This window comes from Columba livia, chromosome 4, assembly GCF_036013475.1.
Source record: "Columba livia isolate bColLiv1 breed racing homer chromosome 4, bColLiv1.pat.W.v2, whole genome shotgun sequence".
Taxonomy (NCBI): domain Eukaryota; kingdom Metazoa; phylum Chordata; class Aves; order Columbiformes; family Columbidae; genus Columba; species Columba livia.
In genome coordinates, this window is record NC_088605.1 from 833,922 (window position 1) to 859,180 (window position 25,259).

At 52.9% G+C, this 25,259-nt stretch overlaps 1 protein-coding gene across 12 annotated transcripts in view; it reads left to right on the top strand.

Annotated features, from left to right (window-relative positions):
• Positions 1-25,259, top strand: part of DYSF (dysferlin) — a 107,955-nt gene that overhangs the window by 46,771 nt on the left and 35,925 nt on the right. For 4 of the 12 annotated variants that reach the window (XM_065060155.1, XM_065060157.1, XM_021281049.2 and 1 more), the window contains 12 exons: positions 1,432-1,533; positions 2,204-2,365; positions 2,554-2,719; positions 3,611-3,684; positions 12,703-12,765; positions 14,656-14,667; positions 15,973-16,071; positions 16,772-16,900; positions 18,227-18,382; positions 19,993-20,084; positions 23,494-23,664; positions 24,398-24,540. In XM_065060155.1, coding sequence (XP_064916227.1) covers positions 1,432-1,533; positions 2,204-2,365; positions 2,554-2,719; positions 3,611-3,684; positions 12,703-12,765; positions 14,656-14,667; positions 15,973-16,071; positions 16,772-16,900; positions 18,227-18,382; positions 19,993-20,084; positions 23,494-23,664; positions 24,398-24,540 — 1,369 coding nt within the window. The remainder of the gene's footprint in view (positions 1-1,431; positions 1,534-2,203; positions 2,366-2,553; positions 2,720-3,610; positions 3,685-12,702; positions 12,766-14,655; positions 14,668-15,972; positions 16,072-16,771; positions 16,901-18,226; positions 18,383-19,992; positions 20,085-23,493; positions 23,665-24,397; positions 24,541-25,259) is intronic. The other 8 variants (XM_065060158.1, XM_065060159.1, XM_021281050.2 and 5 more) reach the window with 2 other exon arrangements.

Sequence of the window (25,259 nt, forward strand, 5' to 3'; positions counted from 1 at the left end):
TGAAATCAAGGCTCTGGGTAAGCAGGCTGGTTACCAGGAGTGCCGAGCACCCGAGCGATGCTGGGGATGCTCCGCTGCGCCCCCTTCACCTCCCGGGTAACCCGCCCTTCCCTGCCCGCATGGACCGTTGCTGTGGACTCCGTGACCCAGATTTGCTGTCTGTCCCCTCTGAGAACCCTGACAGCTGCCCCCAAAACCAAGTTACCTGAAGTCTTCAGCTGACAAGCAGCTCGATTCAGCAGCCGCCAGTGACTGCCAATGAAAACGAAAGCTTAGCGTCTAGGATGTCTGACATGCCACCGGGAAAATTCCCTTTGTAGAGCATTTATGTACGTACAAATATAAACCTGAACCAATCCTATAATTGAAATACACATACACACTTAACTTAATGCAATAATACTCCAGCCAGAAAAGAATGCTGGGCTGCTAAATTGTTTCCAACTGCCCTTGGCTGAGGGTTGCATTTTTTAGAGGGTTTTGCTTTCATTCCCACCTTTTTGGTGGCTCTGAAGTCGAACATGCAGGTCAAGAGGAACCCAAGCCCTGCGGAAGGCTCTGAGCTTTCCTCCTCTGGGAAGGCAAATCTTGAGTCCTTCACCTGCCTTTTATATTTGCTCTCACCCTGAAGGAAACGTCCTTCTGTATCCAGGGCGCACAGACAGCTTCATCTGCCCCTGTCCTGTGCCGGCGGGTTGGTGGCTGCCAGGTACAGTTTGTATCTGAGCTGCTGGGTGAACAACAGCCCCTTCCCGCATCTGGAGGTGATGCTGACCATCCATCCCACCATGCTGCCCCACTACACTGTGGCCTGGTCACAGCTCCTCACGCTGGCCAACTCAAGGAAGAAATTGTTGCCCTGAGGGTGGTGAGAACCTGGCCCAGGTTGGCCAGAGAGGTGGTGGATGAACCATCCCTGGAGACATCCCAGGCCAGGCTGGACGGGGCTCTGAGCAACCTGAGCTGGTGAAGATGTCCCTGCTCATGGCAGGGGGACTGGGGGGCTGGAAAGGTTCCTCCAACCCAAGCTAATCTATGATTCTAATTAACCCCCTGCTGCTGCTGCTTCATCTCCTGTCCTCATCCCTCTGCATAACTATCTCACCAGGGTCCTGGTGTGGGATGGATGCTCTTTCATCCCTTCCTCCCCAAAAGGAGGCTGAACCTTGACGAAAGGCGGATCCCTCGGGAAAGCTCAGGGATGGCTCTGAGCAGAGGTTTGATCTTTTCCAGGGTCAGATTAAAGGGAGAGAAGCACTTTGCAAGTGCCTTTATCCTCCCAGCCCTCCCCTCCCCCTGTCTCAGTGTCCTGGACTTCAGGGGGAGATGAGTTTTGCAGAGAAGGACGCAGCGTGGGGAGGGGGAGGTGACGGGGTTGGTGTCCCCAGTGCCGTGTCCTGACGTGTCCTTCGCCCCTCTGTGTCCCCGCAGTCCGCGGACCTGGACCTGCCGTACCCCCCGCCCCAGCGGGAGCCCAACATTTACATGGTCCCCCAAGGAATCAAACCGGTGCTGCAGCGCACGGCCATCGAGGTGAGTGATGGGGAGACCGCCCGCCCCCTCGCAGGTAACACCCCAAACGGGTGTCCCGCATGGGGGATGAGGCTCAGAAATGGCATCCGAGCCAAACTCTGTGGATCCAGAGTCCTGCAGTGCTGGGAGCTGGTCCTGTCCATTGGTTGTCTCTCTAAAGCATTTGAACAGAGCAAGCCTGGCTGTAGGGTTGGCCTGTCTGCAAAACCCACCGTTCCCTTCGCTCCTACTGGCCGTGGTTGCCTCAATGGACCAATAAGTTGGCCCATGTTCTCTTCTGTTCCCATCACACGCCTGTCACTGGTCCCTGTGTCCCACCAGGGCTTCCCTCAGCACAGCCTCATTGTCTTCCTGGGGAAGTGTCTCACCAAGCGGCCATGTCCGAGGGCAGAGCGCAACCCTGGCTCACACCTGCTTTTTTAGGAGGGTCTGCCTTGCACCAGGGTGCTTGCCCAAAAGAAAGATGGTCCCTTCAGTTGTGGACCTGGTTTATTGGTGCATATGGGTACGACTTGGCTTTTCCCAGCACAAGTTGTCCCACGTGGTTGATTCATCTCTCCTTCCTGGTTTTCCAACCTTCACGTTTACCTCCATCACTGAGAAGCTCGGTGAGAGACCCGGGGGCAGATTTTTGGCTCATTCTTTCCTGTCTGTTCCTCTCACCCTTCAGATCCTGGCCTGGGGGCTGAGGAACCTCAAGAGCTACCAGCTGGCCAGCGTCACCTCCCCCAGCCTGATAGTGGAGTGTAGTGGGCAGCTCGTGCAGTCCTGCGTCATCAAGAACGTCAAGAAGAACCCCAACTTTGATGTCTCTGTGCTCTTCATGGAAGTGGTGAGGACCTGGTCCCCACCGTGCAGTGATGAGAGCTGGTTGGGAAGGACCTCCAAAGGTCCCATTAAAAATGCACCCTGTGATGGCGCTAGTTGTGTCCTGCTCAGCCTTGCTTCCCTCTGGGGAGACTCAGAGCTGCTGCCCTCCCTGTCCTGCGTAGTTATGGGGTCCCTCTCCTCTCCCCACAGCGTTTACCCCAGGAGAGCCTGTACAGCCCCCCCATCATCATCAAAATCATTGACAACAGGCCGTTTGGCCGAAGGCCCGTGGTGGGACAGTGCACCATCCGCTCCTTGGAGGACTTCTACTGTAACCCCTACGAAGAGGAGACGAGTGGTCCCCAGGAGCCCTCAGGTACGTGCTGCCATGAGGACCGTGTTGGTTCCACACCCATGATCATCTCCAGGAGGAGCTGTGGGTTGCTGTATGTATGTATGTCAGGTTGTGGTTGGACTTGATGATCTTGAGGGTCTCTTCCAACCCGAATGATTCTATGATTCTGCTTCTAGCTCAGCCCATCTGTAGGTCTGATACAAAAAGCCCAGGAGATGCCAAGAAGGAGTTTAGCGCTGGGGTGGGTTGCTGAGATGGGTTGTCCCTTGGCCAAGGTGTTCAACCCCCAGGAACTGTGTTCAGTTCTGGGCTCCTCATGCCAAGAAAGGCCTTGAGGTGCTGGAGTGAGTGGAGAGAAGGGAATGGGGCTGGTGAGGGGCTGGAGCACAAGTGTGATGGAGCGGCTGAGGGAGCTGGGGGGTTCAGCTGGAGAACAGGAGCTGAGGGGAGACCTTCTGATCTCTGAACTGCCTGAAAGGAGCTTGGAGCCAGGGGGGTCGGGCTCTGCTCCCCAGGAACAAGCGCCAGGAGCAGAGGAAACGGCCTCAAGTTGCGCCAGGGGAGGTTGAGGTTGGATGTGGGAACAATTTCTTCCTCAAAGGGCTGTGGGGCATTGGAACAGGCTGCCCAGGGCAGTGCTGGAGTCACCATCCCTGGAGGGCTGGACAGACGGACATGAGGTTCTCAGGACATGGGGCAGTGCCGAGGGTGGGTTATGGTTGGACTCCATGACCTTGAGGGGCTTTTTCAGCTAAAACGATTCAGTGATTCTACGATTCAATGGGCTTTGGCTGCTGTGGAGTCTCTGGGCAAGGCTCAGATTTCTCCTGGAGCTTGATCCCAAGGTGGCTCAGCTTTGGGGTTTCCAGCAGCTGGATGTCCTGGTCATGCTCGTGCTTGCTCTGATTGCAGATGACGTGAGCCTCACGCCCAGGGATGACGTCCTCATTGACATTGATGACAAAGAGCCTCTTATTCCTGCGCAGGTATGGAAAACGTCACAGCGATGGGAAGGTGACACTGGTTCTTACTTTGTGTGATGCAGGGGAACTTGTGTGGGTACAGGGCTGGGGAAGAGAGCGATGCAGATCTCTGATGTGAGGTTGTGTCTGGCTTTAACCTTCCTTTAGTCTCTGTTTTCCCTCCCTCTCCTCCACCACCCCACACTGAACGACCACAAACTCGTCCTTCCCCTGTGTTTAACACCAGGTGTCAGATTTGCTTTTCCGGAGGAGGGATAACAGAATGTTTGCTGTTGCAGAAAGCACATCTCTCTGTACCAGGAGCCTGAGGGGTCTCAGCTGTCCCGTGTGGACAGCTGGACGTGCCGCTGGGGTTGCTGTTCCTCCTTCTGGAGCACAGCTGGAAGGTGTCTGGCCACACTGGTCCTGCTGGTGCTTCATGTGTCGATGGCCCTTGGGTTCCTCTGCCAGCAGATGTGTCCTCTTTGAGACCTGTTGGTGCTGACTTGTGTGTGCATGGCACAGAAATCTGTAGGTGACCCTGATTGCTGGAAGTGGCCTCAGAGGCATTTGGTGGAGCTGTTCATGGTCTCCTGTTCCCTTTGGTGGATTTAACGTGTGCTGGCATTTCCTTCCTTCCTGTTTAAAAGGCTGGGTGGTACCTCAGGCTAGAAAAGCCTGAGCTTAAGAGATCTGCCCCTCAGGTGTGCCTCTGGCCTTGCGTTTCACTGCCCATAACAGCAAGACGTAGAGTTTCAGTATCAGCCACTTCTGCTCTTTATTCATCTCTTTGGTGGCATCTCAGTGTTTCTATTCACAAGCGCCAGGAGCAGAGGAAACGGCCTCAAGTTGCGCCAGGGGAGGTTGAGGTTGGATCTGGGAACAATTTCTTCCCCAAAGGGCTGTGGGGCATTGGAACAGGCTGCCCAGGGCAGTGCTGGAGTCACCAGCCCTGGAGGGCTGGACAGACGGACATGAGGTTCTCAGGACATGGGGCAGGGACAGGGTGGGGTATGGTTGAACTTTATGATCTTGAGGGGCCTTTCCAGCCGAAGTGATTGTCTGATTCTGTGATTCCATGACTTTACAATCCACTGATCTGTGCTAATGATTGGACTCAATGATCTTAAAGGTCTTTTCCAACCAAAATGACTCTGTGATTCTGTATCTGCAGTCGTGTCCCAGGGTGGGTTCAGGCTGGAGGTTCGGAGCTGGAGCTGCACCTCTCTCCTTGCTACATGTGGTGACTTGGTAGGACTCGATGACCGTAAGGGTCTTTTCCAACCAAAATGATTCTATGATTCCATGATTCCATGACTGCCTGAGCTGGGCAGTCAGCTTTTCCCTTCTGGACCCATCGCTTCAACTCCCATTTAGTTGTTTATTTCTACAGGTAAAATAGACAAGGTTTGGGGCAGGCAAAAGCACCAGTGAATAATGTACCAACCATTTGGAAAGAAGTTGAAGACAACATCATTTTTAAACAGAAGAATCTACCCAACATTCAGTTTAGTTTGACTATTCTTTTTGGGGCAGATTCAGAATCTGCAGCTTAAACTCTCCCCCATTCTTTTAAAATTTTTGTTTGGGTCAATTTTCACTAAAAATGGAGTTGTGTAGCTAATGATACCACCTGGGGACCAGCACTTGTTTGACCTAAAGCATTTTGGGGCCAGGCTTTTCTGAGCTGAGCCTACGTGGGGGCATAACACAACCAGTGATTTCTGGAGCTGCGTTTCTAGGGTGATTTCACTGGCCTTTTCTTTTCCCCTTTTTCTCTTCCAAAATCTTTCCAACCATCTCTCAATAGTTCTAATGCACAGGGTGGACAGCGTGGCGCTCAGCTGTGATTTTACTCCTGAATCTGCACCGTTTCAGGCCAGGCTGGACGGGGCTCTGAGCAACCTGAGCTGGTGAAGATGTCCCTGTCATGGCGGGGTGGCACTGGATGGGCTTTGAATGTCCCTTCCACCCAAACCATTCTATGATTCTACGATCCCTCGTGCTAAGTTCTCTGCTTTAGTTGTTTGCCGTGCAAGTCCTCCCCACAGCTGAGCAGGCTTTGCTTGATCAGGACTGCACATCGTGTGCTGCAGCGCCTGCCCAGCTCAAGGCTCCCAGGCTTTGGGCTGAGGAATAAAATCAAGCTTTTGGGCAGCACTCGGCAGTCGGGGCCGCCAGGCTGTGCCGGTTCGGGCTGCAGCTGCTCCTGCCCGTGCCCACCTGCCCCAAGGCTGCTGAGATCCAGGCTGGTGCTCTCGGGCAAGGTTGAGGCATGGAAATGACCTTACAACCCTTGAGATTGTAAAGGAGTCTGTATTTACACAGCGCTGGACATACGGGGGAATAATTCCACCTATGACGGGTGTGAATTTCCAGTAGCTGTGAGCTTGGTTAAGTGCTGGAATGTGTTACATATTTGTGAAAGTCCTAGGAATGCCTGTACATGGTCATACCCCGTCCCGAGAAGGCAGTTCTTATTACAATGAGTTCTGGGAGACCATTTCCATAGTCTGCACCTCCGGCTCCTCCTGGTTGCACCTGTGCAATGATCGTGAACCAGAGTCATCTTCTCTGTACACGCTCACCTTTGGTCTATGGAGTCACCTGGACTGTTGTGTTCAGTTCTGTGCCCCTCAGCTCAGGAAAGAGATTGAAGTGCTGGAGCGGGTGCAGAGAAGAGCAACAAGACTGGGGAAGGGACTGGAACACAAGCCCTATGGGGAGAGGCTGAGGGAGCTGGGCTTGTTTAGTCTGGAGAAGAGGAGGCTTAGAGCTGAGCTCAGCACTCTCTAGAACTACCTGAAGGGCAGTTCTAGCCAGGTGGGGATTGGTCTCTTCTCCCAGGCAGTCAGCAATAGGACAAGGGGGCTTAAACTTAAGTTTAGGCTGGAGATTAGGAAGCAATTCTTTGCAGAGAGAGTGGTCAGGCATTGGAATGGCTGCCCAGGGAGGTGCTGGACTCACCGGCCCTGGAGGTTTTGAAACTGAGATTGGCCATGGCACTTAGTGCCATGATCTAGTCAATGGACAGGAGCTGGACCAAGGGTTGGACTGGATGATCTCTGAGGGCTTTTCCAACCCAGTCCATTCTGTGATTCTACGATTCTGTGATGAGTTGGTGAGGTCTCAGACTGCTGAGTTGGTTAGAACTGGTGTACCTCCTGTCCTGTGCCCAAGTTTCTGTCTCTAGTTCACCCAAGGATGCAAGACGTCAGCAAACTCCTGTTCCTCGTACAATAAGTTACACAAAGCTAAGCAAGGCTGTTGTGTTGTGGGCTAAGGGTTAGCTCTCTAAGTGTTAGCTCTTCAAGTGTTAAGTAATTGTTAATTGCCTGTACCAAGGCCACCCCCGGTCCCTGGCATGTCACACGAGCTGGCTTCTCATGTCCCCCCCAGCCAGGAGCTGGGACGTCGGCATGCTCAGCGCCCCGCGACGCTGGCGCCTTGGCCTGAGACGCTTCAGCATCGATTGGGAGCTGGACGGTGGAGTTTGCAAACGTTGGCCCGAGTGAACAAGTGTCATCGGAAGGAAAAGCAACCGCGGGCACTAACTACGACTGACCACCTCACGGGCTTCCCGTCCCCTTGCCACTTGTGGGTTTGTCTCAATAATTTACAATTGTGCTTCATCTTGTCTCGGTAAAGTAACTGGAGCGTGTCTGTAAAAATCACAGCACAATGAGTCTTGGGACAGGAAACTTCACTGCTGCAAACTGAAAAGAAAAAAGGACTTTTCCCAGCCCAGCGCAGAAAGCACGAGGGAGAAAAGTGGATCAGGGAACAACGTGCGTAGGAGGGTTGGGGTGCAGGTTGTGCCTTTGATTCTGATTAAAGTGTGAGCCGGGCAAGTGATGTCCCTTCGCTGCACCCAGGGCGGTGGGGACAGCCAGTGACCCCTTCGCAGAGGCAGCTGTGGGTGGGGGATCCGGGGGTCACAGCACCCGAGGGTGCGTTTGCTGCTCCCGCGTGGCGGCACAGACGTAACTCCAGGGCTGCGGGCAGAGCAGGTGCAGTCGGTTTTAGGGCTGAAACCCCAAAAAGGGATTTTCTGCCCCCTCCCAGCCCGCAGCCTCGGCTGGGGGGGCAGCCACGGCTGGACTGGTGTTGCGTCTGCAAGCCCAGCAAGCTGCAAAGGCACCGCTTTGTATTTTTTAACAGAAAAATCTACTCAACGTTCAGTTTAGTTTGACTATTCTTTTTGGGGTGTATTCTGAATCTGCAGTTTAAACTCTCCCCCTTTCTTTTGTAACTTTTTTTTGGGTCAGTTTTCCCTTAAAATGACATTGCGTGGCAGCAGTTCTGCTGCGCGACGCTGCTTTTCGAGAGCGGCAGAGCAACCGTCTCCCTGCCGCTCCTCTGCCGCCGCTTTCCCATGGCAAAGCCACGGGTTAAATGCGACTGATTTTACAAACCGTTTCTCTTTCTTCAACCTCCACCCCCAGCGCCGTTTCCCACCCGGACGTTTCCGCGCCTTTGCCGGGCTCGCTCCAGACCCGCAGTCGCTCCTGCTCCTTGTCCCTTGGCTTTGGTGGAGGTGACGAGCGGGAGACGTCAGTTCCCCCTGGGAAAAGCAGGCCTTCCACCCAAATTTGCTGCTCTGCTTAATGAAAATTCCGTTGGTTTGTTTTGCCAGGGGTTTATTAACTTTTTTTTGAAGGAGGTGAGGGGAGGGAAATTCCCTCCCATAAATATTCTTTACAAGAACCGCGGGCGATGGTTGTGCCGGGCGCAGATTTGGGGCTGCGGCCACCGTGGGACCCCAACTCAGGGCTCAATGTGGAGTTGGGGTCCCCTAGGAACTGGTTTTGGCCAAGGTTACGTTGGATATTCATGCTCGCTCTTCTCCCCGGGTCTCGTTGCACCTGAGGTTGAGGGCAGGGTGGGGAGGAGAAGCCCAGGGCTCACACTCTTCTTACATTTATGCTCCAAAAATGGCAGAATTTCAGATTTCTTTTGGCTTCCCCCTTTTTTACTGCAGTTACTTTGGAAGAGAAAAGGAAAAATTGGCCTTCAAGCTTTTTTTTTCCATTTGTTGACCAGCGTTAACTGTGAATGTGCTTGTTGGTGGCACAGGGTGTGGAAGCCGGAGAGGGTGGGTGCTGTGCAGACACGAGTGCACTGAATAAACCAAGATGTAGATGTATGGATTGACTCTTCTCATGGGGCACAGCCTGCAGCGAGCACTGGGAGCAAAACTGATCCCCGTGGCTACTGGCGGGAGTTTTCCTATTGATTCCCTGGGCTGGATCATCCATTTAGAAAAAGAGGAAACGGCCTCAAGTTGCACCAGGGGAGGCTGAGCTTGGATCTGGGAACAATTTCTTCCCCAAAGGGCTGTGGGGCATTGGAACAGGCTGCCCAGGGCAGTGCTGGAGTCACCAGCCCTGGAGGGCTGGACAGACGGACATGAGGTTCTCAGGACACGGGGCAGGGACAGGGGTGGGGGAACGGACTCCATGAGTTTGAAGGTCTTTTCCAACCAAAATGATTCTGTGGTTCTATGATTTACACCTGCATTTGAGGAACCAAAGGTGCAAACTCCATCACTGCTTTGGCTCAGGGGACATTTGGAGATGCTGACCCAGAGGTGAAGGCAGCTGAGCAGGGTGTTTCAGGGTATCACGGAATCCCAGGATGTCAGGGGCTGAAGGGCCCTGGAAAGCTCATCCAGTGCAATCCCCCCATGGAGCAGGAACACCCAGATGAGGTTACACAGGAAGGTGTCCAGGCGGGTTGGAATGTCTGCACAGAAGGAGACTCCACAACCTCCCTGGGCAGCCTGGGCCAGGCTCTGCCACCCTCACCCCAACAAGTTGCTTCTCAAATTTAAGTGGAACCTCCTGTGTTCCAGTTTGCACCCATTGCCCCTTGTCCTGTCCCTGGTTGTCACCAGAAGAGCCTGGCTCCATCCTCCTGACACTCCCCCTTTCCATATTGATCCCCAGGAATGAGTCCCCCCTCAGTCTCCTCTTGTCCAGCTCCAGAGCCCCAGCTCCCTCAGCCTTTCCTCACACGGGAGATGCTCCACTCCCTCCAGCATCTTGGTGGCTGCGCTGGACTCTCTCCAGCAGTTCCCTGTCCTGCTGGAACTGAGGGGCCACAACTGGACACAATATTCCAGGTGTGGTCTCCCCAGGGCAGAGCAGAGGGGCAGGAGAACCTCTCTGACCCACTGACCACCCCCTTCTAACCCACCCCAGGTCCCATTGGCTTCCTGGCCACAAGGGCCCAGTGCTGGCTCATGGTCACCCTGCTGTCCCCAGGACCCCCAGGTCCCTTTCCCCTACACTGCTCTCTAATAGGTCATTCCCCAACTTACACTGAACCTGGGGTTGTTCCTGCCCAGATTCAAGACTCTACACTTGCGCTTGTTCTGTTTCATTCAATGTTTCCCCGCGCAGCTCTGCAGCCTGTGCAGGGCTCTGGATGGCAGCACAGCCTCCAGTGTCAGCCAGAAGGCATTAGGTATTTTGCAGTACTTTGGGAGGCCAAGCAGGATCGTGGTTGCTCGTGCAGCTCAGCGCCGCGCTGGGTGTTGATCCTGGCTGAAGAACAGTCAGACGTGGCAGAAGGTGACAGGACAGGTGGGGGGAGAGAGGCAGCTCACTTCTCATAGCATCACAGCACCATTTCAGTTGGAAGAGTCCCTCAGCATCATCAAGTCCAACCATAACCTGGCTCCAGTACTAACCCGTGTCCCTGAGAACCTCCTCCGAGCCCACCCTGAAACCTGCTCCTCATTAGGCTAATTTGAATCATAGAATGTCCTGAGTTGGAAGGGACCCACAAGGATCAGAGAGTAGCTGCAAAGTGAGGTGAGCTCTTGCTTGTACTTGACTTTTCTTTAATCAAAACAACAGACACCACGTGTTGCGTTACGGAATTTTTATATTTTAAATGCCCAGCAAAGGTCAGAAAAAATATTTCACTAGCCATGTCCACAGCCCCGAAGGCAGGACAAAACAGATCAGCCCCCTGGGAAAACACGGATGCTGAAGGGGCTCTGTAGGGCTGCAGCTCTCCCCGACCTTGCAGGAGCCTCATCATGCTGTGTGGAAACCTCACATCAGCTTTTTAGGGACAAAAAGCTATGATTGGGGGCACAGGCTCTTTTATAGGGGTGCACACAGCCCCTGCTGCTCCCCAGCCACGGGGGCTCCGGGGGCAGGACAGGGGTTGCAGCTGAGGGACCCCAGCGAATACTTCGGTCCCTGGGGGGGGTTGAAGCCTATTGAGGCACCTTCAAACTCGGGGAACAATTAAAACAGGAGGTGGAAGGATGAGAGGGCCGTGGTGAAGCCAGAACACTTGGCTGCAGCGGTCTCAAAGTGGAAGAACTTGCCGTTTCTTTACTGAAACAAACATTTCGCAAACAAAACACCCTGCGATGAATTGAGTTATCCCCTTTGACCCCAGATTCATTCTTGGCTTTGTTTGTGTTTCACTTTTGTCCTTCTGTCTGGGGAGCAGAGGAGGGAGCTTGTTCCTGGAAAGCCAGCCCAGAATTCCCACCATCTCCCTTGCGAACATCTGAATTTTGGCCCTGGATGCTGTTCCTCCCATGCCCAAACCTCTCCTGCTGTTGGACATGGCTTGGGGTGGCCTTTCCGTGGGTGGTCTGACCCCCCACGGCCATGGGGGTCCCTCCACCCTGCTCTGCTCCCCTTAGGGCTGGGTTTGGGAGGTGAAGGGGGGTCCCTGTCTGCAGGGACCGTCCTACCCCTTCTCCCTGGGAAAGGGATGAATTCTGGGCCTGGAGCCCTTGCCCAGGACCGCGGTCTCTGCACTTCTTGCTTCTCCATCCTGACCTTGGACGCAGGAGCCGGGATTGTCCCTGCCCGTCCATGGGTGTGTGTTTCATTGCGTGGCTCCAAAGTCCTTCTCCTTGCCAAGCCTGGCTTTGGTCCCTGCTCTGGTGGATGGTTGGAACAAAGGATCGCTTTGTTGTCCTCATCTGAAACAGAGAAAACAAACAGATGCAAAAACCCCCTCTATTGTTCTGTTGTCCATCTCCTCCAAGCGGGGTGAGAAATTCAGCCCGAAGTCTGTTCAACACCAACGTGTGTGCAGATGAACTGCAAACATGGTGACCCAATGCGAAGAAAAGAAGCTCCTAAGTGCTGAGGGACCTGGGGGGTTCAGCTGGAGAACAGGAGCTGAGGGGAGACCTTCTGATCTCTGAACTGCCTGAAAGGAGCTTGGAGCCAGGGGGGTCGGGCTCTGCTCCCCAGGAACAAGCGCCAGGAGCAGAGGAAACGGCCTCAAGTTGCGCCAGGGGAGGTTGAGGTTGGATGTGGGGAACAATTTCTTCCCCAAAGGGCTGTGGGGCATTGGAACAGGCTGCCCAGGGCAGTGCTGGAGTCACCAGCCCTGGAGGGCTGGACAGACGGACAGGAGGTTCTCAGGACATGGGTGGGTTATGGTTGGACTTGATGATCTTGAGGGGATTTTCCAACCAAAATTTTTCTCTGATTCTATAAAGCCCCCAGAAGATCAGTGTTTCTGTAGCAAGTTCTCCTGGGCTGAGTCTTTCCAGTGTCCTCCTCTGGGGCTGCACACGCAGGAGGGCTGTGCAAGGGCTGCAGGATTTCTGGCTCAATCCAGATGTGGATCTGCCTGCTCCACATCTGCAGCCCCCCTTGTTCTCCAGGCTCTTCCCTGGGTCCCCATGGGAAGCAGAGCAAGGGAACAACCACGAGGTCCCTCTGCATCCCAAGGGTCGATCAGGTATTTGTTCATTCCAATACAGGGAGGAGCTGTGTCCCACCAGCCTCAGGGAGTGCCATGGGTGTCAGGTGGGAACTGAGCCTGTGGGGGAATCTTTCCCCTGTGACGCAGCTCCAAATTCAGGGAACTTGAACCCAAAATCCACTCTCATGCCAACCACGCCCATGGAGACCTCAACCTCATACCCCAGGGGAGGGGGAAGCGTTGTTGTTTGGGTTAATTCATGTTATTTCTGCTAAATTGTGCTTTTGTGGTTGAGTGTTGAACATTGTTTCTCTAACCTCATTGATAACCCATCATTTTAATTTGTAGCTTGCAGAGGGTATGACCAGCTCAGCACTAATTAACATGCCAGCCGCTTGGGCCCAGCCTCATGTATGTATTGCTTAATTTCTAACGTACTTGCTTGATTCATGTTTTTGATGACTGTTATATGTGCATACATGTATATATTTAAAGAACTGAGGCACTTCTTTGTGTGATAGATCCCCTTGCTGTCCTATCAAAATGGAAATGTAGCCTTGTGACAGGTGTGTGGACATTCCAGCCCATCTTTCTCGACGCCAAGGAAGATCAGGTCATTTTCTGGGAGGAGGGGTGAGGAAGATTCCTCCCTCTTGTCCTTGTGGAGCTGGCAGAATTACATCCATGTTTGGGGTCAAATGTCTTTCCAGCGGCTTTTCTGCGCTATCACACTGGTAGCTCAGTGGAGATGGGGTGTTCTGGGTGGCCGTGGTGACATGGTTGAGGACCTGATGGGACTTTGTCTCCTCCACATCCTAGCTTAGGGACTGTGACAAGTCTTAGGCATCGTGTTTGGATAAGTTGACTTAAGAACTCAGTGATCTGAAAGGTTTCATCCAACCGAAATGATTCTATGGTTCTAAGAAGGTGCTGGCCTTCCAGCGGGGAAGGTTTCACCCCGAGGAAGGTGTCACCTCCTCAGCAGGACTGTGCACTGTCCGGGTCCTTGCAGGTACACAGCCTGGTGCCCTCAAAGCGTGGGGACGGGGGAGATGCCAAGCAGATGGCAGTGATGGATGCCTCCTTGCTCTTTTCATGCATTTTTCATTAAAAAAATCAGCTGTTTGAGATGTTCCCGGGTTTTGTAAGATGGGCAGTGAAGCCGTTTTGCTTTCTCAGGGCTGACACTCCAGAGGAACAATTCTTCTCCATGCCCCATATTCATCCCTAGCAGGGTTGCGACTCTGGAGCTCTTCCCCCCTCTTAGATCCCCCTGGATACCAACCCAGGAGCTGCAGGACATAGGCTGGTCCTGCCAAGAGCTGCGCACGTTCCTCCCACGTGTTTCAGCCCAGAATTAGTTGCTTTTACCTTTTTCACCGCAATAAGGGGTGATTCCTTCCTCCGGTCCCGCAGCAGTGCGCACGTGCTCCATCCCCGGGTGTAAACCACCGGTGAGTCAGCCCAGACCTTCGGGATAAGATCAGCTCGGAGGTGTCATCTATACTGTATCTTTGGGAAGAACTGTCTCCCTTCGAGGTGGGATGGAAGGAAGGAAAAATGGGCTTTTCCTTGCTGAAAACAGAGCAAAAATGGAGCAAGTGGGTTGCAGCTTCTCATGGCCGTTGTAGCTTTTGCACAGAGAACCCCCTGGGGAGCATCTCTGCAGGTTTGGTGTAGGGTTGGAGGTACGTTTATTGGCCAACCTGTCTCTCCGTAATATCTAGATATCCGCTCTGCTGGCCCTATGTGTATCTCTCCGCTACCTGTTCATTCTCTGTCCCCACATAATATCGCTCACCGCTGCGGCTCCTTTGTCGCACAGGGGACAGACGGGTGGCCGTGCTGGGGTGCAGAGCACGGGACAAACAAAGCTCCATATTTGCAATCCCGACTCCATTCTCGGGGTGTTCGGGATGCAGGCGGCAGCCCGGTGGATGTTGGAGCGGGGATGCGGGATGCCCGGGGTCCCTCAGACATGGGCGCTGGGTCCCACCGGGGCTCAGGGCACAGACCCCGACTCCGAGGACCATCCCCTGCCCGCCCAAGACAAAACACGGGAGTTGATTTTTGCCTTCTGCCTGGTTGCTAAATCAGATCCCTGAGTTGCGCCGCTTGCGTGGCGGAGCCGCTGCCTTCCCTGGCTTTCCCATTTGCAGGCAAATGGATCCATGTCCTTCGCTATTAACATTCCAGCAGCTCCCCTTGCCTCCTTTTTATTTTCCTTCCCCCCCTGTTTTTTTTTGTAACTGTAGAAATCAGCAAAATTATCTAACCAAGTGCTTTGTCTTGGGGCTGCAGAAGATACCGTGGGTAAGTCATCAGGTTATTTTAAGTGCTTTCTTTGTAACTCAGTACCTGTGGAATGCCGTAATAAAGCCACGATGGTCAGCCTGTAGCTTTTTAAACAATAAAACAGGGGAAGTGATGAAAGGCAACTTTTTTTCTTAAAAAAAAGGGAGGCAGCAGAGGCCTCAGAGTTAATTTATGTAATATTTCTATTAAAAACAATGTCTATTCAAGACAGCAATTTAAAGCCTGCACCGCTGGCTTCAAATATAAATCAAATAAACCTCTATTAAGATTCCTCCATTAGGTCAGTGTGATGGAATTTTGTGGACTTCTAAAATAAGACATCATTATTTCTCAGGAATGTTTCATGAATCGCAGTCAAAGCCCCTTCACTTGGCTTGTACAAACCTCAGAAACGGCGCTCTTAGAAAACACCTACATTTCTGGAGCCGCCACCGCCTTTCTTCATGGGACAGGTCCTTGGAGCTGGTCTGCACTTTGGTGGCACAGGAGGAAAACGCTCCTTGGGCTGCGATGTCGCGAGGATGAGATTTGCCCATTTCTTTGAGAAAATCGTTATGTTCTTCCATAGAGAGGTCCAGCACCTGAGCACCATTTGGTTTTAAGTAGCATCTGTTTGTTTGGATGGGGAGTTTGGATGAGGCGCGGGCACAAACCAGAGGGACAAGCCCCAGCTCGGAAAGCCCCAAACCTTCCAGGCAAAGCCTAAAGCAGGGGATGAGTTTAAGATCAGCCCTCATGAATTTCAGGTTGTCAGGACCACGTTAGCATGAGAATTAGTTTGTCTTGTGCCCCATGTGGTCCTACACTGTGGTCCTGGGAAGACCAGCACCCAAACTGGCCAAAATCTGCCCCCCAAAATGCTGCAAATATCTTCTTCTGGGCTCTATCTCATCCTGCGGTGGAGTCACCACCCCTGGAGGGTTGAACAGACCAGAGATGAGGTTCTCAGGACATGGGGCAGTGCCAGGGGTGGGTTCTGGTTGGACTCGATGACCTTGAGGGTCTCTACCAACCAAAATAATTCTATGATTCTAGGTCCATGGTGTTGCTGTGGCTGCACCACCAGGATTTGGGGTGGAAACATCCCCAAAACACCTTGAAAGCAGGGAGGGAGGAGCTGCGGGTTGGGTTCACAAGAGCCTCATCGCATCTGCAGGTCAGAGCCCCCCCACGGCCAGGCTGTGCCGTGGGGATGGTCACCTCTGGCAGAACGTGTCACCTCTGGAGTTACGGGAGATGCTGGTGTCACTGAGCGCTGGGGTTTGCTCATGGAGGTGTGTAACTGGTGTCCCTTGCTGCCAGGAGGAAGAGTTCATTGACTGGTGGAGCAAATTCTATGCTTCCATGGGAGAGAGAGAAAAATGTGGCTGCTATTTAGAGAAGGGCTTCGACACCCTGAAGGTAAGTGGCCTTGGCTAATTCTGATTCATTGGACTCTCAAGCTCCATTATGTTTTTCCATGCATTTTGATTTTTTTTTAGCGTTTAGGGTTTGTTTTCCTATGGGGGGGGAAATGTGGATAATTTTCCCTAGAGAGCAGGTACATTACTTTTAAAAAAATAACTATTTTAAAAACTTGGTTTTCTTTGCAAAGTACTTTGTAGTAACTTCCCGCTTTGCAGCCTTCAAGGAATTGTCACTTTTTGAAGTGGCAGAGGAGCCGGGACCCACCACCCTGAGCAGTGTTTGGGAATGAGAGGGAAAGCCAGAGGTTGCTCGTGGAACGGGAGCTTTAGACTCCCTGTTACAAGAAGGGCTAAAATTAATACAGAAGCCCAAACAGGACTAAAATGGAGCAGACCAGGCTTAAGACTTGTCTTAAGGAAAACGCTCCCAGCAGGAAGGTTGATGAAAAGCCTTCTGCAAGACCTTGGCTTAGTTTGGGTCTTCCATGATGTGCTGTTAGTTATTGTAGGGTTGCCAAAGGCCTGATCTTCATCTCTGTCCTGGGTTGGGGGGCAGCAAGGGGGACAGGACCCTGTCCCTGTGGGTGGTGTTTCCTCCAGACTGAGGAGCGTAGGTCAAGACTTGGCCCAGGTCAGTGGGGAGTGCCCAGGAGCAGTCCCTGCCCTTGTCCCCCTGTCTGTCTGTCTGTCCCCAGGTCTACGAGACAGAGCTAGAGAACGTGGAGGATTTTGAGCATCTCTCTGACTTCTGCCACACGTTCAAGCTGTACCGCGGCCGGTCACAGGACCTGAGCGACGACCCCTCGGTGGTGGGGGAGTTCAAGGTGGGACGGTCTCTCTTCCCACCTCTCCCCATGCTCGGGAACACATGCTCTGGGCGGAAGGTCTTGCTGTAGGGTGGGATGATGCTGATTAACTATTTTTGGGTAGGAATTCAGTGAGAAACAGGCCATAAAAGTAGAGCACTGGGCCCAGTCTGAGCCACCTGCCTGTATTCCCAGCAGCAAGTGTTCTGCATGCTTTAAGCCCAGCCTAGGCTGTGCCGTGATTCTGTTCTATGATTCTATGATCATCCTCCAGCAAAACCCATTGGGAGCCAATGCTGGATGTAAGCGATGCATCTCTTGCTCTTTTTACCTTTAGCATGTTTGTAAGGAGAGGGATTCAATTTTTCTAAGCTTTTTGCCTTTTCTTTATTTAATAACTCCTACTCATTCTCAGCACTGTCCTTCCCCAGGTGACACCCAGAGACCGATTCCTGCCACTTCCCTGGGAGGGAATCAGCTCTGGTGAATAAAGCCCTTGTAAATTTTGGCATTTTCTGTCTCCTCCTCCCGTCCCTCTGTCAGGAACCAGCTGCCTCAGTCAGGAGCCCTTAAAACTGACCCTACTGACAAAGTCTCAGCCTAAACCTTTTGGGGGGCTGGTTCATAGCAAGGCTCCTTCACATCTCTAATAGTGTGAAGGCTCAGAGGATGGTGGAGTAGAAGGGCAAACAGGCTGGGGTGGTTCTGTGCAGATTTAGAGTTTGTGTTGATGTTCAGGCAAGAAATTAGTGATACAGACAGCTTGTCACCATGGTGCTGGTCCCTTGGCCGTGAAGGGCCTGATGGGATGAAACGGCCTCAAGTTGCGCCAGGGGAGGTTGAGGTTGGATGTGGGAACAATTTCTTCCCCAAAGGGCTGTGGGGCATTGGAACAGGCTGCCCAGGGCAGTGCTGGAGTCACCAGCCCTGGAGGGCTGGACAGACGGACATGAGGTTCTCAGGACACGGGGCAGGGACAGGGTGGGTTGTGGTTGGACTCCATGATCTTGAGGGGCTTTTCCAACCAAAGTGATTCTGAGATTCCATGATCACCACCCTGAGGGTGCTGAGAGCCTGGCCTGGGTACCCAGAGAGGTGGTGGATGCACCATCCCTGAGACATCCCAGGCCAGGCTGGACGGGGCTCTGAGCAACCTGAGCTGCTGAAGATGTCCCTGCTCATGGCAGGAGTTGGACTGGATGAGCTTGGAGGGTCCTTCCAACCCAAACCATCTGTGATTCTGATTCAATAATTCTACACGACCACCAAGGCGGCTGTTGCAATCCTGCTCACACGAGATGCGTCTGCATCACCCAACATGCTGAACATGTTTGTCCTTCGCAGGGTTCCTTCAAAATTTACCCTCTCCCAGATGACCCGCGAGTCCCGGTGCCGCCTCGGCAGTTCCACCAGCTGCCGGCCAGAGGACCCCAGGAGTGTCTCATCAGGGTCTATGTCATCCGGGCCTTTGGCCTCCAGCCCAAGGATGCCAATGGGAAGGTACGGCACTGGGGAAGGCTCTGGTGGACCTCAGCGTTGGCTCATGGGGTGGGCTCAACCAACAGATGAGCCCGAATTGATCAAAGTTGGGGTCTATGCCTTAAAATTTAAGAATGGTGACAGCAAAAATTAGAACATCTATCCCTTCTTTCTGCCCCCATTGCAACATGTGGGAGTCCCAGAGCCAACTCTTCCTCCATCCAGCGGGGTTGTCGGTTGGGCTCGTTAAAATAGCTAAATGAGTTGTGGGGTTTTTTGCACCTTGGTGCCAAAGGAAACGAAACGATGCCTTTGCCGTGGCTGCTCTTTGCACAGCTTCGCCAGTCTGGAGGAAAAATGCAGTGCAGAAAAGAAAACGGTGTTGGCTCAACAGGAAAGTGTTCATTTGGGTTCACTTTGCAAAACAAAGAAAACCAGGGAAAAGTTCTTCTTAACTGTCTTTGTTCCTCTGGAAAATGGGGTAAAAGTCAAAAAAATATATGGGATATATTTTGACATGAACAAAACAAAACTGCATTTTAAACTTCCCAGGGTTTAAAACGGACTTGGAAGGAAGGTTTGACATGGCTTAGAAACCTCCTATAGGAGATTAACACTGAAAACCAAAACCAAAGCAGGTTTGACTGCAGTCTTGGCTTCTGTGCTGTGATGTCTGCTGGTGCCCATCCCTGCTCCCGCAGGGCAAGGGGGCGAGGAGCCTGGCCTGCAGCTTTCCCTTTTCTATTCTATTCTATTCTATTCTATTCTATTCTATTCTATTCTATTCTATTCTATTCTATTCTATTCTATTCTATTCTATTCTATTCTATTCTATTCTATTCTTTTTTAACGTGCAGCTAAACTGATGAGATCTGTGCTATTGGCCCCAAACTGGGTGAAATCTTTTAGCTGAAGTTTTTTTTGCATTTTTTGTTTTTCTTGGTTTCTTCTTCCCATGGCAAAACCGCCGACTCCAGTCAATTTAATCACTTCTCAAATTTACGCTGGTTTCCCAGAGCAGTTTTAGTTGTGAGAGAGAAGCTTAAAAACTTGTGAAAAACCCCATCTGATATAATTTTTAGATGCACAAAACAGCTTTATTTTAAAAGATGTTTCCATTTTTTTTTAAAGTTGTTGCAGCATCTTGGCAATAAAAGTTTTTGAGCCATGTGTTTTGAAACACAACAATTCTCCTTTGACAGTTTAGTTGTGTACAGTTGTGGATCTATTTTTGACTAGTCCTCAAACTGAAGCACTGATGACCTTGATGGAACCCCAAAATAGGTGGCTCAGATGCGGACAGGGACATCCCAAGGTCTTCAGAGCAAGGCAGCTCATGGAGAAGCCAGAAGTAGTTTTCTTCATGCTCTTTTATTGCTTTCCCATCCCATCACCTCCGAATGGTTTGGACTCTGTCCCACAGCTGGTCCTTTGGTCGCCCTCAGGAACCGCAGTGCAGGGAGATCTTGTCATGGATTTAAGGAGCTAATGGTCAGACTGTCCCACCCTTGAGAAGAGGGTTTGCCAAGGGGGGCGGAATGTCCTGGGACAGGGGCGGGCAGTTATTCCCTCACCGTCAATATTGCAGCGCAATGACTCTGTCTTGCGTTTCCTTTTGCGCTCCTCTTTAGTGCGATCCTTACGTGAAGATTTCAGTGGGAAAGAAATCCATAAATGACCAAGAAAATTACATCGCCTGCACGCTGGAGCCTGTCTTTGGAAAGTAAGTTTGGATTCTGTTTGGAGTCCATGTGATTTTTTTTATGTGGTATTGAGGGAATAAGGCTGGGCCAGCCGGACCTTCCCATTCCAGCCCACATCCCAGGCCAGGCTGGACGGGGCTCTGCGCAACCTGAGCTGGTGAAGATGTCCCTGTCATGGCAGGGGGGGCACTGGGGAGCTGGGAAGGGCCCTGAAACCCAAACCATCTGTGCTTCCCATGGCGTGTTCTCTCCTCATGTCCAGCCTTGCTGAAGTGAGTCTGGCCTTGGCTTGACCACCATCCTACCCACCATGGCTCATGTTCATCCTCTCCCTGGGGCTTTTGAGCTGTGGAGCATGGACTGGGATGTACAGAGATGTCATGTAGGCACCCAAAGTCAGCTTAGGCGGACAATAAGTTCCAAAACAGACTTCATTCTAGCCGGAAAAGTGCAGCAAATCAACCAACTAGAAACAGGGTTTATACAATTAGTCAGCTCTCCGACAACATAAAATACAGGTTTGGCTATCAGTTGAGGAGATTATTGGGGTACAGCAAAATAAGAATAATGAGGATCCACAGCGTGCAGGCACACACTCACAAGAAACAAACCAACAAACCCAGACCCTCTGACTCCAGAGTACCCACAAGAAATAGTCACTTGCCTGAGCTAGGCAAGGACTCACGCTTGCCTGCTTAGGCAAGGACTCATTCAAGGATCTATCCAGTAAACAACCACTCACCCAAACGAGTTGCTGAGACGCTCTCAGTCCCGGGAAGTCTCCTTAGACAGTGTCCCAGTCTAAGGAGAGGGCTCCAGCTCACAGACTGGAGTGCTCTGAGAAGACCACTCCAAGGGGGCCTTCGGTGGACACCCCGTTTGATAGTCTGGTCAGATCTGGCTGTGGGCATTACAACATGATCCAGGAACTTTGCAGCTGATCTGGGCACCTTCTCTGCTAACGACCCTGTCCACTGGCTCGGGGTCCCATTAAGGTGCTAAAAGAGCCATCAGCTGCCCCATTGAAGGCTCCAGATCTCAGGGGCAATGTGCAGCTGCCACAGGAGACGTCAGGAGGGTTGGTTAGACCTGAGATTCCCATGTGGAGACATCTGCCTCATCCCAGTGATGGCAGAGAGGGCCCGGGGAACTCTGCTCCTCATTCAGACACTTTGGTTACAAGTCTGAAGAAAAGACATGATGAGTTGAGGCCTGTCTGATTAGACTGTGGCGTGGGACACCTCAAAATCAGGAGCCCTGAAAATTATCTCTAAATACAATATGTGCTGGTTGAGTTACGTACCTTGCAGTAGGGCCACAAGCTTCCAATAAAAGGCAAAAGATAATGTTGTTTCCAGAAAAATAGTATTTGTCAGAGCCAGAAAGCACCAGGAAAAGTGGAGGGAGATGGAGGAAAGCCCAGTGCTCAGCATCCATGTGCTGATAAGACTTTGGTCTACTAGAAAAGCTGGGACTAAACGTGGGGTTTGTGGTTCAGCACAGAGGGCTCAAGCCCTGCTCCACGTGACGTCCAGCTGGTTTCCTCAGGTGGCTCTTGCCAGCTCAGGATGTCGATGCTCTGACACCTTCCCAACAAATCAGGATGGAGAGGGAGATACAAGGTCTGCAAGGATGGAGAAAAAGGGACAGGGATGGCGAGGGTGACACTGGTGAGACCATGGAGAACAGTGTGTATTAGATAAACAGTTCCCTTCTCTTCTGCCAAATGGAGACGGCAGCTCTGCCTGTCCTATGGTGAGCACAGAGGTGGCTCCCCATCTAGTGTGTTCCGTTCAGCCTGGAGAAGAGAAGCTCCGGGGAGACCTTACTGTGGCCTTTCCGTACTTAAAAGGGGCTGATAAGAAGGATGGGGACAGACTTTAGAGCAGGGCCTGTTGTGACAGGACAAGGGGTGATGGTTTAAACTAAAGGAGGGAGATTCAGGCTGGACATGAGGAAGGAATTGTTGCCCTGAGGGTGGTGAGAGCCTGGCCCAGGTTGGCCAGAGAGGTGGTGGATGAACCATTCCTGAGACATCCCAGGCCAGGCTGGACGGGGCTCTGAGCAACCTGAGCTGGTGAAGATGTCCCTGTCATGGCAGGGGGACTGGGGGGCTGGGAAGGTCCCTCAAACCCAAACCATCTGTGATTCTGCAAGGAAGCCCTGGTGCCCGGTGGGCCAGGACCTCCTGCCCTGTCAGAGCCCACAGCCAGGCCTGGGTGAGCTCAGCCTGGCTGAGCCGGGCCTCCAAGGCCAAGCCTGGCTCCCAGCCAGAGCCTGTCTAGACAGCGCGCTGCGCCTCCCACCCCGTCTTTAAAGCAAGATGTAAACCCGAGGTCCTGGCTGCTGGCGGCTGTTAAACCTCCCGTTTCACGAGCTTTCCCTGGGCGGCTGGCTGCCAGCCAGCTCCAGCTAATTACTTTCTGCTGACCCCAGTTCCTCCTGCACTCTTAATTGGTGGCATAATTACTCACTTCCCCTCTATAAAAGCTGCTGCGGGGTGGGTGCTGGGAATGAGCATTGTGTTTCTGCCCAGCATCCCCTGCCTTTAGCAGCAGGTGGAGGGGCTCCTGGTAGTGCCGCCTCAGATCCTGGCTGTTCTGCTCACCCAGCGGTTCCACCTTCCACGTCCTGAGCACCCGTTCAGTCTGGAGCAGGGTGTTGTGTTTTGGCAGGGTGGGGGGTCTTGGTGCTTTGTCTCTTGCCACCCTTTGTTTGAAGAGGGACAGGAAGGTTTGCTCTTGCTTTGTGTTATGTGATTAGGTTGGATGTGGGGAACAATTTCTTCCCGAAAGGGCTGTGGGGCATTGGAACAGGCTGCCCAGGGCAGTGCTGGAGTCACCAGCCCTGGAGGGCTGGACAGACGGACATGAGGTTCTCAGGACATGGGGCAGGGACAGGGTGGGGAATGGTTGGACTGGGTGATCTTGAGGGGCTTTTCCACCCAAAACAATGCTGTGATTCCATGTCAGTGTGTGGACTGTGGTGCAATGATGGCAGAGGAAACAATGACAAAGAAGTCACTTAGAACCAGGAGAAGAGGCCAAGGAGGCTCTGAGGGGTCAGTCTCCGGCTTGGCCCGGGCAGGCTCAGCTCCTGCTTTGGACATTTGCTCTTTGGGCTCAAAGGGCAGATATTTTTTAAAGCTGTCATTTCTCCCCCTTTCAAATCCCATGGCCATCATGATTCCTGACTTTCCGCTGCTGCTCTGTTTCCCTGGATGTTGCCGTAACCAGCAACATGTCCAATTAGCAGAGGCAAAGGAGGAGTTTACTGGAGGATAAGTTAACCAGGCAAAAATAAACGTGATGCATGTGTGCTTGTCCTTCCCAGCTCTGGTGGGGTGGGAGGGTGTGGGTCTGTGTTCCGTGGGTCACTCAGCAGCATCAACCTCCATCTCATGGCGGTTTCTCATCTCCCTTTACGCAGGATGTTTGAGCTGAGCTGCACCCTGCCCCTGGAGAAAGACCTGAAGATCACGCTCTATGACTACGACCTCCTCTCGAAGGATGAGAAGATTGGGGAGACCGTCATAGACCTGGAGAACCGGTTCCTGTCTAAATATGGGGCACGCTGTGGCCTCCCCCAAACCTACTGCGTGTAGGTACCTCTGTGGGTCTCTGTAGCTGCTGGGGCTGCGGGGAGCTGGTCATGGGGACTAGGGTGATGGCCCAGGGGTCTGCTGGCCCGAGGGACCCGACCAGTGCTGTGCTTCACCAGACATCTGTCTGGAGAGACAGGTTCACACAGGGAAGCCCCACATTTGAGGAACTTCCCTGAGCCCTGGCTCTCCTCCTGAAGCATGAAATGCTTCAAATAACAAAAACCTCCTTGGGGAGATCCTGTGACACCCCTGGTGCCTCTGGGGCACACCATGGTGAGGACACCATGCACAGGGCCAGCTGAGGGGTGACATGCTGGGTCTGGGGGGTATCAGGGAACCCTGGCGCTTCAAGCTGGGGCTGGGTGGGCTGTGGGACACGCAGCCCCGTTCACCAGTGACCACAGACTCAGAGTGAGCTGCACCTTCCCAGACCAGCCCTCTCTGTGCTAAGGCTGCCGTGACCCCTTGTTGAGGCTGGAGGATGAAGGAACATGGGGAAGAAATTGCTGGCCCTGAGGGTCGTGAGAGCCTGGGCAGGTACCCAGAGAGGTGGTAGATGAACCATCCCTGAGACATCCCAGGCCAGGCTGGACGGGGCTCTGAGCAACCTGAGCTGCTGAAGATGTCCCTGCTCATGGCAGGGGGAACTGGGGGGCTGAGAAGGTCCCTCCAACCCAAACTATTCTGTGATCATGTCTCAAGCTGCTGTTTTCCCCCGTCTGGTTTCAGCTCTGGACCCAACCAGTGGCGAGACCAGCTCCGTCCTTCCCAGCTGCTTCACCTCTTCTCCCTGCAGCACAACTACAAGGCTCCTGTCTACAAGTCCGACCGGCTCACCTTCAGGGATCAAGAGTACATCCTCTCTGAGCTGGGTAAGGTACCGCAGCTGCGTTGGGGTTGCAAATAGCTTTCCTTTGTCCAGAGTGAGGGATGGAGTTGAAGGTTATGAATGTTCTGCTCTGCACTGGGGCGGCCTCACCTGGAGCATTCACTGTGTGCAGGGCTGGGGACACAGGAGAAAAGGAGATAAAGCTCCTGGAGTGTCCAGAGGAGGCTGTGAAGCCGGTGAAGGGTTTGGAGATGAAGCCGTGTGAGCAGCGGCTGCAGTCCCTGGTTTGCTCAGCTGGAGCAGAGCAGACTGAGCGCAGAGCTCATGGGCTGCAGGTTCCTCAGCAGGAGCAGGAGGGGCAGGCTGAGCTCTGCTCTGTGACAGTGACAGACCCAGGGAACGGCAGCAGATGTGCCAGGGAGGGGCAGTGGGACATGAGGAAAAGGTTCTTCCCCCAGAGGTGCTGGACACTGAACAGGCTCCCCAGGGAGGTGTCACGGCCCAACCTGACAGTGTTCAAGAAGAGACCGGACACCGTCCTCAGACACACGGGGTGACCTGTGGGGTGTCCTGTGCAGGGACAGGAGCTGGACTCCATGAGCCTGCGGGTCCCTCCAACCCAGGACATTGTGATTCTGTGATGGTGGATTACTGTGGAGGCCAGGACTGGGTGGTGACACCTCCCCGTGCTCCTCACCTTGTTGCCCAGGTTGGCTCTGCCCCTTTCCCAAGCTTGGCTCTGCCCTAAATCTGCAGGTCAGA